Source organism: Diospyros lotus, chromosome 4 (genome assembly GCF_014633365.1).
Source record: "Diospyros lotus cultivar Yz01 chromosome 4, ASM1463336v1, whole genome shotgun sequence".
In the NCBI taxonomy this organism is placed as follows: domain Eukaryota; kingdom Viridiplantae; phylum Streptophyta; class Magnoliopsida; order Ericales; family Ebenaceae; genus Diospyros; species Diospyros lotus.
In genome coordinates this window covers 21,329,324-21,346,793 of record NC_068341.1, presented here as the reverse complement: position 1 = coordinate 21,346,793, position 17,470 = coordinate 21,329,324, and the positions used below count along the sequence as shown (strand labels likewise).

At 34.6% G+C, this 17,470-nt stretch overlaps 1 protein-coding gene and 1 pseudogene across 2 annotated transcripts; both read right to left on the bottom strand.

The window, feature by feature from the left end:
• Positions 1 to 7,261: 7,261 nt before the first annotated feature.
• On the bottom strand, positions 7,262 to 10,242 carry LOC127798934 ((-)-germacrene D synthase-like). 2 transcript variants are annotated; one of them, XM_052332588.1, is made up of 7 exons: positions 10,084 to 10,242; positions 9,567 to 9,837; positions 9,104 to 9,476; positions 8,778 to 8,996; positions 8,541 to 8,679; positions 8,218 to 8,466; positions 7,262 to 7,780 (listed from the first exon to the last, which is right to left on the bottom strand). In XM_052332588.1, exons 1-7 carry the CDS (start codon positions 10,213 to 10,215, stop codon positions 7,496 to 7,498), a joined length of 1,668 nt encoding a protein of 555 aa, XP_052188548.1. In that variant the 5' UTR covers positions 10,216 to 10,242; the 3' UTR covers positions 7,262 to 7,495. The 2 variants fall into 2 exon arrangements, with proteins under 2 accessions (XP_052188548.1, XP_052188547.1); XM_052332587.1 differs by having other exon boundaries at positions 7,264 to 7,789.
• A 3,033-nt stretch (positions 10,243 to 13,275) lies between these two features.
• LOC127798932 (protein LYK5-like) lies at positions 13,276 to 15,498 on the bottom strand (annotated as a pseudogene).
• Between the last annotated feature and the right edge of the window lie 1,972 nt (positions 15,499 to 17,470).

Sequence of the window (17,470 nt, the reverse complement as noted above, 5' to 3'; positions counted from 1 at the left end):
AGATATCCCAACCATTCGGACTACCCGAACAGGAGCGCCTACGGAAGGAGAAAGAATGAAACACATGACAAGAACTACCCTGGCATGCATACACAAGAATTAATACAACAGAAGCTAAGTTATACACATGAATGCGCCATGGGTACTCCGCTAACATAGCAGTTACATGATAAATAAATATGTACAGACACCTGTGCCGACATACATGAGACACGAGGAATGACCTAGCACAATAAAAAATAATAGAGTCAATCCCTCTCAAACATTAGAGTCAACTAGGGATGACAGGGGAATGACAGGGACTGACGGAACTACCTATACACCATACCGACTCTGTCGCTAGATGCTATCTCGCTTGCCCTTGACCCACACTGCCATTACTTGGAATAATGGAAAGCAAAGTGAGTTGAGAGACTTAGCAAGCATAAGGAAAGGAAGGTTGTAGGCTGAACATATCCAGTAAACTCTCCCCAGAACACTAACCCCCAAGCACACATAAGCCATGAGACGCCCAACACAGTACAAAAGCGTAAATAAAAGCACGTATCAGTCATTGGGGCCCACACAAGACACATAACACCCAAGTCCCATACCAATCTGCCGCTGCCCTGAAAGGCAACGTATACCACCAACAAACCTGTGCGTATTGTCCCGGGTCGGTGCTCTCGTCACCGGTGTGCTTGCGTCAGTCTTCCCGACACCCGAGCTGTAGAATAGCCGAGTCGTAGGCTCCCTCGGAATGGTCCTCCCGTCCAAGACCAGTGAACTGTCGCTAACCATGCAATGCACATAAAAATGTAACAGCATAGTGAGCATCAATGTTATACACTGACGCCCACACATCCAGGCATCAGGCCATGCTCCGCCCACATAGTAAACCACACGCGATGCATATGCCCGTGCCAAATGCAATCTAACCATGCTAGAATTTCAATGTCCAAGCATACTTAATAAATGAATACCCAAACATGCAACTCGTACCCATGTGCATGTCAAACCATGAACAGTACTATAACATATCAAATCATGCAGTAAACCACATAAATCACATAATGAAAAAGCTAGTCAGCAATATTCAGCACCAGTCAATGGTCAGTGACTAGGAGTGTCCGCCCAACGGTCCATTTCAGGGCCGTACAATAGTTTACTCCAACGTCACCCAACAACCAACCCCTGTCCGTTGCTCGATAGCTCTAGCCTACTCATACCCAAGAAATCCCTAATCAAACTCGTATATCTAGGAACCTAGTCTCCAAGTTGGGTTTAATATCATTCCGAAAGGAATGGGGGCTGTACAAACTCCCGTAGGCACACAACAAATAAAACCCCAACGAGTCTCATATTTAATTTAAATTAATTCAAGCCAATAAAATCCTCTATTCGTATAATTAATACGCGAAACCAAAATGAATAAAGGAAAGACGTGGGGTTCACAAAATGAAAGGAGATCGCAAAGGTAGAAGGAATCTTGCCTCGTTTCAGTAGATTACAGCGTTTTTAAGCTTGAACGCCACCAAATTAATACACGTTGCAAATTACCACAAACTCCCAAAATTAACGAAATCGGACCCAAAATTAAATTCTAACCGCACAGAATAATTAATACATTTTTCTCTACTTACCTGACTAATTAAAACTCAACTATACCTCATTTAAACTTGAATTTTTTCCTCAAATTTCTTGTTTCTTCATCACAGTGCGCTGCTCCTTCTTCTTTAATTTTTTCCTTCCATTCTACTACTTCAGAAACTCCCGAAATGGGCTTAAAAAGGCTTAAAAACAAGTGGCCAAAACACGGTCATGTGGCAGCCGCTAGGCTGGCGGAAGGCCACCCCTTTGGGCCAGAAACGACGTTGTTTCGGTCCCTTCTTAGCCGATTAAAATCGGCAGAATCCCCAGCCTAGCGCGCATCTACGAGGAATCGAACTCGCAACCCCCACCTTTGCACCCGCACACGCGACCAGTTGGGCTAGTTGCTTCCCTCAATATTAATATGCATTTCATTAAATTTAAAGTAACTTCTCAACCTTTCTGAGATTTGCACCAGCACCCCAACACTTTTGAAAACCTCACTTGCACCCCACGTTTAATTACAGAAACACCCCGAAACTTCTGGGAATCCCACTTATACCCAAGTTTCCAGAAATCCAATAAATCAATTTATTCTACGATTTTCATAAATACTCCCAGTTAAATTACTTAATTACCTTATTTACGCAATTAATTCCATCATTATTTCCATATAATTTAATTAATTACTCTTAATTTCCTATTCCTACAAATCAACATAAATTATTATTTTTCCTTAAATCTCCAAATACCCACTAATGACCTCAATACCGATATTTATAATTATTATTTATCTTCAATTTTTGGGATGTTACAACCCCCATTTCTTCACATAACTGAACTTGATTGAAATTTGTTAGATATATTTATTTTTATATTAGAACAATTTTATCATGCTACAGTTATATTTTTTAACTGTAAATACCCAACAACTCATCTTTTTTTAAGAGAAATATATAGTATAGTAAATTGTTTCGATGAATATAGAGAACATCAAAGTTACATGCCATTTCTTGACCCAATGGAAGCAAAATTTAGGAAATATTGGACACAAATTCTACCACTCTACCTAATAGCTAGTACGTTAGATCCCACACAAAAGTGGAATGCTGTTAATGGTTTTTTACATTTTTATGGCGATGTTATGAGCATTAATATAGATAATACGAAATATGAAATTAAACAATTAGTATATGAAATGTATAATTTGTACAAATTTCATTTTAAACCTAGACAACAAGTTGAAGACTCATCAATACAAACAAAATCCAAAGGAAATTTAAAATTTGAATTTTGAAAATTTTTGAGAAGTAAACAATAAAAAAAAAAAAATAACTACAACGTCAAGTAGTGCATTTAATGAATTAAACTTTTATTTAAATAGAGATATGCAATTTTCTGATGATGAAATAAATAATTTTGATGTTTTGGCCTGGCGACACCTAAACCAACACACATATCCCATTTTGGCTGTTGTGGCCCATATGTGCTAACTCCTCTGGTGTCCATATTACCATCAAAGTCTACTTTCTTTGCAGGTAACAGGGTGTTAGATTCAAAAAGATCAAGATTATCACTAAAAATATTAGAAATGTGTGTTTGTTTTAAAGATTGGCTCGTGGAGTTTGAACAACAAGGGATCGAGTTAGTAGATGAATCAAGTGAAGATGATATTGATGACTAGCTGAAGCTACTTTACCTTTGTAATTTTTTACTATTTTCTTTTATTTAATCGAAAAGATGTAAAAATTTAATTAAACTATTATACTCCCTCACCAATCAGTATTGGAAATCACCATTTAAGTGATAGGAGTTTTTTGCTATCCGCAAGATAATGATCTTGCTGTAGCAACATATTTAAAAATTTCTTACATCTAAAAAAAGGCTAGGATTATTAGGGATAGTTGCTAGCTCATGCAAAAAGTTAAAAAAATTATGTTCTTGAACTTCTTCAAGTAATGGCTTGAAGAGAGAGGAGTAGGCTATTTGTTTATCGAACAACTCGAACCTCTATAAATTGCAGTGTCCCTTGTTCATTTATTTTTTTAACAGTGTTATTCTTTATTAATTATTGATATTGGATATTAAAAAATTAACATTTCGCAATATATATAAATAATAACTATCAATATATTTAAAATTTTTAAGCTAATTTTTTTATATATTTAAATTATAAATAAACACTCTTCTTGTTATATGTGCATTATTTTTCATATCAATTCACAAAAAAATGTACAAGGCATATAAAATTTTGAAATATAAAATGATGAAATAATATTTAAAACTTAAGATAGAAAATTGTTTAAAAAGAAAAAAATTATTTTTATATATGCATTATTTTTTAAAAAAAATTATTTAAAAAAAAGAAAAAAGGGGTTGGGCTTGGTGGGCCCGGCTTACCAGGGCCTGTGGGCCAGGCCCATCGAGCCCCGCCCACTAGGCCTTGTGGGCTAAGGGCCTGGCCCTCTAACCCATGAGCTGGCCCCTCTACAGGGGGGCCGTGGGCCGAGCCGAGCCCTACCCACGGTAAAAAAGGTCGAATCGGGCCCAACCCTTTTAGTAAATAGGCTGACCTGGCCCGTTTAAAAAGCCTGTGGGTGGACCTGGGCCGGGTTGAGCTGGCCCTTTTTCCATCTCTATGTCATGCCATATTCAATTTATGAATCTTTGAAATTGGGTCCTCTAAAACAAATAGGTGTAATAATTCAATTAGTTGATCGTTCTAATGCATACCCTGAATGGGTAGTTCAGGATGTTTTGGTGCAGATTAATGAGCTGATTTTTCTTGCTAATTTTTACATTCTAAACATGGAGGACAACGCTTCTCCAAAACCTGCTCCAATTTTACTAGGAAGGCTTTTCTAAAAATAGCATATTGACATTCATGATGGTACCCTAACCATGGAATTCAATAAGGAGATTGTGAAATTTAATATATTTGAGGCCACGAGGTACCCTCATGAATTTATTTAAATTCTAAATTTTATATATTTAGAATTTAAATAAATATATTTACACTTTAAATTAAGTAAATATATTTAATTTCTATATTTATAAATAAAAATATTATTTTTATAAATTAATATTTTAAATTCCATTGAAAATATGTCTCAAATCTGAGATGGGTAATTTTTTATTTGAAAATTTGTTTCAAATTTAAGACAGATAATATTCATATAGAAATCCGTCTTAAATTTGAGATGGGTAATCTTTTGTCTCAAAATCTATCTCAAATCTAAGACGGATAATTTTTTGTCTCAAAATCCGTCCAAAATTTGAGATGAAATTTTTTCATCTCAAATCTGAAATGGATATTATCTGTGTCAAAATTGAGACGAAAACCTTTTTTGTTTTCTAAAAATCCATCTCTGGTAATTTTTCATCTCAAAATCCATCTCAAACCTAAGACAGATATAATCCATCTCAAATATGAGATGAGTAATTTTTCGTCTCAAATGTAACACGGATATTATTTGTTTTAAAATCCATCTCAAATCCAAGACGAATAAATTTTTCGTCTCAAATCTTTCAAATAAAAAAAAAAATCCATCTCAAATTTAAAACTAAAAAAATTGGTCTCTAATTCACTGTGTTTTCATGTAGTGAATCATGTGTCCAAATTCTTAACACATGAAACACTTTTGGATACCAATTCCATAACAATGATTTGACGTCACTTCTTTATCACTTTGGAAACTGTCTTCAATGGCTCAACTTCGGAAGATAAAATGCCTTGAGGTTTGATTCCTTTACTGGACAACATTCTTTCTATACCTTAAGGAGGTAGTAATGCCTTTTCTTGATCTTTTCTTTTTTTTTTTTACCCTCAAGGCTAGATGAATGACATCTTTTAATGTCCAATAAGATAGGAGTTGCACAATGTCTACGATATCAATGTGTAGTCTACGAAGATAAGAAGTAATGGTATGCTCCTCTTGTTCATGGATGTCGCACTTTAAGAGTAATTATTCAAATTCTATTATGTAGTCTTCTACGAGCTTTGGAAGGAACTTATGTTTGAGCATTTGTTGCATCTTATCCCAAGATTTAATCTTGTGTCAACCTTAATAGTGACAAATTGTTCCCTTTGTCTCTTAAGATCCACGAGATTAAAGCAAGTTTCTTTTAACTTAATAGTGACAAATTTAACATGCTTATCATATGGAGCATCTTTAAGATCAAAAACTCATTCCACAATATGCATGGAGATTGGAGACAGTCAATGAAGTAATCTGGTTGTAAAAGCCCTTCACATTTTGGAATTTCAATTTCGATACCTTAGTCATCTCTTTGGTTGACACTTTGAAAGCGTTAATGTGGATTATTCTGATAAAAAGAAACAAAGTTATTGCGGAAAGGATTATAGATTTCTATTTCACTATTAGAGCTATTGTCATAAGAATTTTCATTCTAACTCTGTAAGTCTTCACAAACTTTAGATTTGTGTTCTATTTACTTTTTAATTTTTAATTTTAAATTTTAAATTTATTTTTTATTTTTTATTTTTTATTTTTTATTTTTTATTTTGAGTCTATTTTTAAAAAATTCAAAATGCGTTCTCTTTGTCATTTTGAACAACTATTTCTCAAAACGGAAAACTAGAAAACGAGTTCTTTTTTAAATTTTGAAAATATTTTTTTAATGACATTTTATTAAATGAATTTAATTATCCAAAAAATTAAAATTATTTAATTTTAAATAAATAAATAAATTAACTTTAAAAAAATAGCAAGTGAGATCATAATGTGATTTTAAATAGGAAGCATTAAAATAAAAATTAAAGAAGTAAACTAATATTACATAATGTGATTATAAATGATAAAATTGTATCATTAGAAAAAGTATTTATTTTAGAATTTTGAGAAAATTTGTTTTATAATATTTTATTTAATAATTAAATAATAAAATCAACTCTTTTAATAAAATTTTATTATTAAAATAAAATAATAAATTTAATTTAAAATTACTTGAGCAATAATTTATATTAAATATTATTATATATAATATGTGTAATATACTTAATAATATATTATATGCTATCTCATATTTTTAATTATAATATAAATATACTATATTTTTAAATTTTAAATAAATATATAATTTTATTTTTAAAATTCAAGAATATTTTTTTTTCTTCCTTCTTTTAATTTTTTCCTTTTTTCTTTTTTAGAGCCAAAACATGGAAAATAGATTGTGTTATCTATATTTTGGATTTAGAGATTGTTTTGGTTGAAAACTTTGTTGTTTTGAGTTTTCTTTATAAATTTTTTTCTTATTTTTGAAAATGTATTTTTGAAAATGACAAAATAAACGCATTTTCATTGTTTTAGAAAACTAAAAATAGTCTGAAAATAACAAAGAGAATGCAGCTTAAATCTTTGTTGTAATTCTTGAATTTGTTTCCATAACTCATTCATCTCAATTTCTTGAAAATTGCTTTGGTGAGTATTTTGATGTCTTTGAAGGCATTGTAGTATATAATAACTCAAGACAGTCATAAGAGAATAGAGAATAGAGAATAGGACAAGAAGTGGCACTAATTGGAGGATGATGTTGGTGCGGCATGAACTAGTATTGTGAAAAAATTATTGATTGGGAAATTAATTAATTATTTAAGTTTTTTATAGCATCAATATAAATGTATAACATATTAATACACGACTAGTATAAAAATGTGTCACAAACGAGTGCCCAAATATCAACCAAAAAACACAACCTTGAGAGGCTAACTCAAAAATGTTAGCCAATATCAACAGATATTAAAAATAATCGTTATGGACATTTTTTTTTATTTTTTGGAATATTGAAGTTATAAAGAGATATTATGGAAATTAACAAAGATCTTATTACAACATAAGGACTGTTTATTTATATAATAAAGAAACTAAACCTTGTTGAAGAAGAGATATTGTATAAACTTGTAGTTCTAGGTGGGCACGACCTCAATAAGTGTGGAGGTGATAAAATCCTTAAGCTTCGTCCCAGAACGAGTGTAACCATCGTTGTTCTTGTACACAACATTTATCACTCTAGCAAGATTGTCTACTCGCACAAGCAAAGGCATTGGCACTGCAGTTGGTTGTAACATCTCTGCATTAATGTCCTTCCATGCATCTCCAACTTGCTTCTCAAGTTCAACCACTGCCTTTTCCTCTGATGTTTTATACTGTTCCATGTAGCATTCCACAGCAGAGGCTATGTGCCCTCTCTCCTGCTCAAACTACAATCAACATAATAAATTACTTTGTCTTGGTTCGAGAAAACAGCTTGCATATGAAAAATTTTCTCAATAGGTTATTAATGTGAGAATCCATCGTATCAAAATTTTCTCCAAGTAAGGTTAAGTTTTTTTTTGGCTATAATTCTTATTTCACCATGCATGATCCAAGTGATGCTTATTAGACTCATATTATTGTGATTTATAGCTAGACGTTGATTTTAGTTATAGAGAAGTATTATTCAAGTTCTCTTTTTGGTTCATAAAGTCAAGTTATAGATTCAAACCTCTTCGGTAGGCTATCAACATAAGACTGTGCTCAGACTAAAAATATCACGAGGAAAGTTTTTTGTGATGGTAGAAAATTACCCCTAAAATAAAAAATTATAGGTAAAACTTTTACTAACAAACTTGATGTTTAAGTTGTCTACCTTGTGGCTAACCAGATCATCCATGAGCCGACATATAACAGAGGAAGCCCTAACAATTAAAGGGTGACTTGATACCCAATCAAAGGCGTCTTGGGTGGCTAAATCACCCATCCCAACAAATGAATTGGTCGAAATCATCTCATAAGCACTGGTTACAAGCGCCACTTGCATGTACTCTTCCATGGACGGAGTGTGGCCTTGGTGGAACCATTTAGCCTCCTCAAAGTAGGCCCTTACTAGCTTCTTCATCTGAGAAATTCAACATCGACATTAGTTAATGGCCTTTTGATGAGATAAAATAAGCAAGAACCAATGAAACTTACTGCTAATTTTGCATAGTCAACAGCGTAAGACCTTTCTTGCTTGACCATCTCCTCCTCAATCATGTTGTAAACATCAAGCAATGCTTTGTAACACAGCCTCATGTACTCTGGAAGTTGACGTGCAGCACCCACATGCCACCTAAAAGTCAAGCAATTGGGCTTTGTTAGAGTGATCCATTTCAATTCATGTATGCATGATAAGTTTAATGAACTATTCAAAAGGGAACAAAATCAAACTTTTCAACTGCATCAGTGAAGAGGGCAAGTTCTTCAAAGGTTCCATAGGCATCATATGTGTCGTCTATAATGGAGGTTAGAGCAATCACTTTGGTTAGTATCCTTCTACCGAGCTCATACTGGGGTTCGAAATACACTCCCATTATCCAAAAGTAGCACTCCACCACTCTATCTCTTGCAAATGACAGTTTCTTTGGCACATCTAAATCTTTCCACCACCTAAAAAATATATATCATTTACATGCAAATCATTTCCAACTCAAACTACATAAGAAAATTCTATTATTTTGACTTAGGCTTAGTATATTGTTGGATAGCAGAAGAACCTTGTGATCTCACTAAGCTCTCTTTGGTGTAGCTTCTGCAACAGGTTGAAATCTAACTTGGCAAACTCCAGGAGGAGTGTATCATCATGGCCTTTTGGCTCAAACAAAGAGACATATTTCCTTGCCTCTACCCTTGTCAGGCCCGTCCGGACGGGCTGGTTTAGAGCATGTATCACCTTGCCGGCAAGAGCATCGCCTAGGTCCGGTAGGGCAGACTCCAACTGGGCAGTGGTGAAGGCGGCCAACTCATCCAAGACGTCTTCTCCCCGCACCCTGAGATGCGCAGCCTCGTACAAGCTTAGCAGTGCCTCCACATCTCTTGTTAAGCAATCCTTAAACTCGCCCTCTCTTCCCTTCACCTCCTTGAACACATCTGGTCGTTTGGTCCATGGAATTGATGCATCATCATCCATACAAATATACACGCTGTTAATTAAACGATAGCAACGGATTGTTTAATTACCAGAAGACACAGGAAATCCCTGTTGTCTGAGCAGCCGAAAAGTGAGAGCAGTGCCATAAACACCGTTGCCGGCGTCATCGAGTCGTCGATGATGCCAGGTCCTGTTCATGCGCTGCAATGCTGCCTCGATCTCGCTCTCGAAATGGTAAGCCACGCCCAGGCGTTGGATGGCATCGATCAAGTCGGCAGAAGCAGCTGTCACCAATGTCGTTCTTATCCGCTCTTTCAGCTCCTCGTGTCGCCGCTGCTCTGCGCTTACATCCACTCCCTCCTGCAGAATGATCAACATTAAGTTCTAACACTTAAAAGAGTTAGCTTCATCGTGCTCTGCTTGCTGTTGAGTTTTAGTGCTGTTGATTTGTTTGGCTTGTGCTGTTGACATCGTCGGCATGATCAAAACTGTGTCGTTTCGATGTTCGACCCGAGCACTCGCATTTTTATATAGAAATATTATATATTTTTATATTAATTCTTGTATAAGAAATTGTGTAAAAATTAATGAGTATGGTTTTGGTACCGTAGCAGACGGAGCAGAAGAAGCATAATAAACAAGGAAACGATCCCCCCAAATGGAAGGATGGAAATTGGCAGAGCGACGGGTGGCCTCAGCCTCAGCCTTAACCTCAACCTGCGCTGTGTATAATGCCATATATATGCCTTCTCTTTGCTTATTGTTTTTGTGGGTTGGGAAGTTGGAAGAGGCAAGAGCTGTTGTGGGTATTTATACTTCAAAATAGAAAAAAAAAAAAAAAAAACAAACAAACAAAAAATATCCCAACTCATGTGAAATTGTTGCCCTTTAATGTTAGCCAATCGTCAGGTATCTTTTTCCCATGTCATGAAACAAACAAGACAATGTTATTTGTCCACTAGTTAACAAATCAATAACTTTTTTTTTTGTTATAAATTATTAATTAGTTTTTAAAAATTATAGACTATGTAAAAAGTTTTTATATTTTTTAAAATACACACTTTTTATTATTTAAAAGTATTTATTGTCCAAGAAAGTGTTTTTATTACGTAAAAGTATTTTAAAAAAATACTTTTAAAAATAAACACCAATTATATTACAAAGTTAAAGTTAGCATAGCACTAAGTGATCCAACAATTTTTGTGGCTATAAAAAGGTAGCCCACCTTATGTACTAAGAATCCTTTTCCACCTTTGAAATAAAAAATCCCCCAACTCACGTGAAATTCATGCCCTTTAATGTGAGCCAGTCATTAGGTGGCCAATTAGGAAACCAAAACAAAAAATAATTTGTTTATTGACAAGGGTATTTTGAGTGAAAGTTCATTTAGTAGTATTTGACAATAGCTATATAAATTTAATCTTTTAATGAAAATTTTAAGTAAAACAAGCTTTAGTATAATAGTAAATTTATTTTAAAAGTCAACTATTGTGTAGAGTTCATGAGTTTAAATCTTATTAATATAGTTTATTTTTTTTTAAACAAGATACATAAGTGGTATATTTAAAAAAAATGATATTTCATAACACCAAAACCTAGTGTTTGCTTATATAATATGATAAATAATAGATGTAACTAATCTATTAGTTATATCCATGTCGTATTTACTTGTGTATCTAATTATTCTTTTAGTGACAACTATTGTTAAAGACACATAATAAAATATTTAACAACATTTAATAATTTTTACCTCTAATAATTATTTTGACTCTAATTATTTGAATTTAAGAGATATATTATTGTAATTTAAAAAATAAAATTTTAAAAGAAATGAAAAAGGGAGCTAGAAGTGTGTTTTTTTTTTCCTCCATTATTATTTTTGCCATCTAGTTAGTGGTGGGATCATGAAGTAAAAACAAGTCAAAATGCATAAAAAGGCACCGTCAAGTAGTTTTGGTTTAAAATGGCTTTTTCACACATGTTTGTGTTGTGTGGAGGAAGATGACTATCATTGTCACGTGGACCATTCATGTTTCAGATATTGTGATTATTTAAGGTCGAGAGTTAATCGTACATCAAGAGTTATTTTCATTTTCATATTCTTTCTTGATACACATTAGTTGTGAAAGAAGATATGTCGTTTTTCAGATATGGAACTTTTATTATTTATATTTGGGATTATCGTCCTTATGCGGTTCTCCACTACTCGTGTCCTCGATTTTGGTAGAGAAAGTAAATCACAGGTAGAAACTTTATCTCACTGAGCATAATAAGAAATCGTATTCACAACTTACTTGTGCGAATTCCAACTTATCGTGGTCTAACTACTTGACCTATGCCCTGAGGGCAACTTTTATTATTTATACTTGTTGCTTGACGAGGATGGTTGGTTTTATTTTTTCTTTAATTACTATTTGGCCATGTCACAAATAGCATTAGAGGTAGCTTAGTGAGAACACAAAAGGTGTGCATTGGATGGTCGAAGAGTTGAGTTAGCGCATGCATCTTTGAAGGTTGTATTGGAAAAGGCAAATATAGGCACGCTAATTAGGCAAATAAAATAAAAAAAGCAATGTTATTTGTCCACTAATTAACAAATTAATAACTCTTTTTTGATAAATTATTAATTAGTTTTAAAAAATTATAGACCGTGTAAAAAGTGTTTATTTTTAAATAAAAAGTTTTTATATTTTTTAAAAATAAACACTTTTTTATTATGTAAAAGTAATTATAATTGATTTACCCAATAAAATGGATTCAAACTCAAGACAAAGCCAAGAAGAAGAAGTCCAAAGAGAGAAGCACTAAAGCTCAGGTGGGATATAATACAATGGCTTATAACATCCTCAAAATTTATTATAAATCCTAACAATTTGTCAATCAATTGTGTAACCTAACAATGATAAAATTGCAAATGCAATTTATCCTAATGGACATAAAATTTCATAAGTCAATTGTGTAACGTAATATTGTGGGATTGAAAACATTGAAGAACCATTTGAGATATCACTTGGTTTACAACCCCCCATGTTTCAAGTGGATTGATTTTTCAAGAATGATTACTATTGGGTTAAACACTATGAATCAAATTGGTGTCTTTGTGACTATGAATCAAGTCTTGAAAGAATGAAATATAATTCACAGAATTATTAATGAAACTTGTAATTTCTATAAAATAAGAAATATTTCTGTAAATTATGATTCTCATCAGTCATATTATACTCCCTCAATTTTTGCTACTCATCACAATTTTGTGCTAATAGGCCATGAGTTTGCTTGGTTGTTTCACGAGTGCTCTAGAATTTTTGCTCAAATCTCATAGCGGCTTCACCCCACACTCATATTGGTGATTGCATCAAGTGTATATTGCAATCTAATACACCACAAGTATATCTAATTCATTAAGAGCTATGTTTATCCTCACTATTTATGCAGTTTAAACACTACTTACACATAATAGGTGGGATTTAAATTTCAAATAGTGTTATACGGTATTGACAAATGACTTATTATTATTCAAATGAACCTAATTTATGATATCTCCAATCACATAGGTTGGGTTCCTATCATTGTCAATATTTCAAGTTAGGTTTAATCCCATTCCCTTTGATATTTTTTACATTAATTTACTACTAAGATGCTTATTCAAGGGATCGTCCAAATTTACTTTAGATTTTACATAATGTATGGAAATATTTTCATCTTTAAACAACTGCTTCATCACATAATCTCTCAATTGAATATGTCAATTTTTACTATTGAAAATTTTGTTCTTTGCAATGGCTATTGCCGCTTGGCAATCATAGTGCATCGACACTGAAGGTGCCGGTTTTATTCATAAACTATGGTTGAAAATTACAAAGGTGATCTAGGTTAACTTCAAGTAATCCAAACCAGGAAAATTACAATGGCTTACAATGTTCTAACAGATCATAAATCCACCAAAGAATTTACAGATAAATACAACGTTCCAAGAGAAGGAAAAAATAAAAAATAAAACAAGGAGCTGTGAGATTAGTCCTAGTCAAATTAACATCGGCAAATCATGCAACATCCCAATGCAGGGTTCCATGTAATCCAATATGATCGGCAAGAAATATCATGCTATATACATTGATGACTATGAAAATCTGATTATGGTTGCTCATTCATTCTGGCAAGGACTTTCATGATATCATCTATGGATGGCCTATGCAGTGGATTATCCTCCACACTAGCCTTAGCTAAAACAGCTAAACACAAGGCCTCCGCCAGAGGATAATCCTTCTTAAGGCTTGGATCCATGAAATTCCTCAGCTGCTCAAAACAACCACCTTCACCAGCTCCCCCTCCCAAAAATCCAATGGAATATTCCAACAATTTCCCCTGTATGTTGTCTATTCCTGAAATAAGCTTAAGCAGAACTACCCCAAATGCAAAAAATGTGTACTTTCTCAGAAGCCAGGCCATTCTCTAGATGCTCTGGTGCAACCCACCCTTCAACAGGACTGCCCTTGTTTTCGTTTTCTTTTGAGGATCCAACAGCCAGGCTGTTTCCAAAAACTGCTAGCTTTGCTCTCCAGTTCTGCGTCATGGAGATGTTTCTGCTAGTGATGCTCATGTGAGTACAAGGAGGAATCATACAACGGTGCAAATAGTGAAGCACGGTTGCAATATCAAATGCCACTTGAGTTCGTCTGTGCCACTGGAGAGAACTAGATGAATTTGATAAGCAATCTCTTCAGCAGCCATTTGCAGGGGATTCCAAGACAATATATGACCAGGAAAAGTCATTCTCTCCATAGCAAACGCCAAGCAATTTCACATTGTTGATGTGGTTGATCTTAGAATGCACATCGATAACCGAGCGGGTATCTTCAAATCTCACCCGTTTGATCATCACTTCAACATTATCCACCAACCCTTTATAGACACAGCTAGTTATCTTAGCCTCTTGGCTGAAATCTTTAGTTGCTTTTCTGAGCTCCTCTATGCTGTAACTACACAAAAGAATATTTAATTCCAACGAGAAGATCTGGCGATAGACATGAATTTGTGGAGCTTCTGGTCGTTTGGCCAGATCTCGGAGAGCTAGTTCGGGGTGTTGAACAAGGGGTGAGAACGCTTCTCCGAGCTGATAACTGAATCCGATCAGCCCTCCATATGTTAAAGGCCTTAAACGTAAAAACAACCACCAAGCACAGCTATCAGTAGAACAGAGAAGCCTACAATTGACACTGTCACGTAAAAGATCTCCAAATTCGCCCTCTTTTTAATCTTTTCTACAGGGACAGTAGGAAGAAAACCCGGAGCTGGAGGATCTGAATCAGTAACATCAAAATTGATTGCCACTTTGCCTTTTATCGGGATCAGAACAGTTGCGTTCGGATAAATTGCAGATGTAGGGTCCAAATGGTTAGCCTCCAATATATCCTGAGGGGAAATTCCAAAATTTTTCTCCCAATTTATTTACCAAGTCTCCTAGTACAATAGGGTATGTGACAAGGTAACTAACGCCATTGCTACTTGTAAATTCATCAGGACAAGCACATTTCAAAGGCACATCAAGAACAGAACCAACCTTGCTGCTGTTTTCTCGAGATGGATTTTCCTCCGCAAGTGTAATTGGTTTAAGCAATCCTTCAAACACCCCGCAGGCAATTTCAGTACCTGTCGTGTTCTCAGCGACCAAGTACCGGACACTGGCCTGAAAAAACCGGCCCGTGCAAGAACAATTGACGGGAACAAGAACCTCTCTGGCCGGTTCCAGAATCTCGGAAGGCGAGGAGAGGTTGTTCGATGGAAGCAACACGTCGGGTTCCATTCTGAACAGGCCAGAGATGTTTGAGATGGTCTAAAACTGTTGGCCGGCTATGTACACGACGTAGGTTTGGCATGATTTCTGGAAGGAATTGCAAGCGTATCTTCTACCGGGATTATCAGTATCCGAAGAGTATTCATTGTCATTTCTTAAAAAATAGTTATTCAATCCACAAATAAGCATAAATTCTATAATATATCAGAATAAATTATGAAAAAGAATAAAACTTTTGAGTTAAAGATAGACAAAATTTCGACTCTAACCAGTTCTGAATTCCTCAAATATACTTTTCAACTTTCACGAATTCCTCCGAGGCCCATAAATTTTTGAATTACCACTAAGTCTTATCTTTTGAATTTAATGCCAATTAATTTGACATTAATTAATCTCTCAAATCTTTAGATATCACATCCATTATCAATGATCACATCCATTGAGGTACACCATGTGTCAAAGATATTATGTTGGAGCTAATTTTCATCTTTAAGGGAGGGGGATGGGGGAAGAGAGGGGTATAATACTAAGGCTTCAACAAACAATGGGAGATTCTGCATGATTAGCACAAATAATTTCCTTACTATCAATGGTTGATAAAAATAAGTATTTCTTAACTTCCTTTTCATTGACTATCACTTATTTCTACATTGACTAGTGAAATATACTTCGACTAGGGCATCAACAACAATGTGTCCAAATCTCTAACACTTTAAACACTTTTAGATACTAATTCCATAACAAAAATTTGACCTACTTCTTTTATCACCTTTGGAAATTATCTTCAATGACTCAACTTTGAAGGATAAATGCCTTGAGGTTTGATTTCCTTACTTGACAACATTTTTTTTATACCTTGAGTAGGTAATATACTTTCCTTAATCTTTAATTTTCTACCTTCAAGGCTAGACGAATGAGATCCTTTAATGTCTACTAAAAAAGGGGTTGCATGATGTCTATGATATCATTGTGTAGTCCACTAATACAACGAGCAATAGTATGTCCCTCTAGTTCATGGATGTCACATTCTAAGAGTAATTTGATCTTGTGTCAATCTTTTCATTCTGTAATACCCCAAGAGCCCAAAGAAGTGTAATATATATCGAGGATAAGTAAGAAATGAAACAATATTAGTTGGATATCTTTTGGGATGAATGTAGGTAAAGAACTTACGGATTAAGCGTGCTTGAGGTAGGAAAACTCAAGGATGGGTGACCCCTGAAAAATTCGCATAGGCCTATCAGGGTAAGTTGTTACGGTTCTTCCTATCGCTCGATGTGAGATATTACAGGTGGCATCAGACCTGACCCTTAGAGAAGGCGATCCGATAAGAGCGAGGCGTGGCACCAAGGCGTGAGCGCCTGAACAAAGAACGGCTCCTAGCAAGTTTCTAAGATGAAAGCCCTCAAATGGGAGAAGATCTAGGACCAATTGTAAGGTTGCATAACAAGGACGTCGTGTACTCAATGGGGGAGAATGTAATACCCTAAGAGTCCAGAGAATGGTAGTATATATAGATGATAAATAAGGAAGTAAACAACACCAACTAGATACTTTTTGAGCTGAATGTAGGCAAAGAACTCTTTGGTTAAGTATGCTTAAGATAGGGAAGTTCAAGAATGGGTGACCCTCTGGGAAGTTTGCGTAGCTCCATCAAGGTAAGTTATTTTGGTCCTTTTTATTGCTCGATGCGGGATGTTACATCAACAAAGAACAATTTTATGATGGAGGTTGTTCCATTATAGACCGTCAATGATTTTCCTACATATGAAATGTTATCCAGTTGGATGACATCTGCTATAATATAATATATTTTATATTTTTTAATGTTTGTGACCTTATACATTTTATCATTTTTCTATTTTTCATGTAATTTTTAAAACAAATGTCATGACATTCATCTCCCAGACCAAACATAGGTAGGGGTAGTAAGGCTAGAAGTAGAAGTCAATCTTATAAGGACACACCTCCAGATCTCAGTAATGTTGGTTCGCAATCTTCTCCTTCTATCTCTACACATGTTGTCCCTTTTACTCTTTTATATCCCTAGTCATCACACTCACAGGCTTTTGTTCCCATGACTCAGTTCTAATAGCCTTTTAGCGTAATGTCATATCCTATGGGTTATACTATAGTTCTACCCACATCCCATCCACCTGAGGCTGCACCACAATTTACCCCATCTCTTAGGTCGACTTT

What these genes read in the sequence shown, in the direction of transcription:
- LOC127798934 (XM_052332587.1), bottom strand. Translation starts at nt 10,215, where the DNA reads ATGGCATTATACACAGCGCAGGTTGAGGTTAAGGCTGAGGCTGAGGCC. An exon ending in GAGCTTAGTGAGATCACAAG is followed by an intron (nt 8,997 to 9,103) that starts GTTCTTCTGCTA and finishes TATATTTTTTAG; the next exon opens with GTGGTGGAAAGATTTAGATG. An exon ending in ATGATCTGGTTAGCCACAAG is followed by an intron (nt 7,790 to 8,217) that starts GTAGACAACTTA and finishes TGTTGATTGTAG; the next exon opens with TTTGAGCAGGAGAGAGGGCA.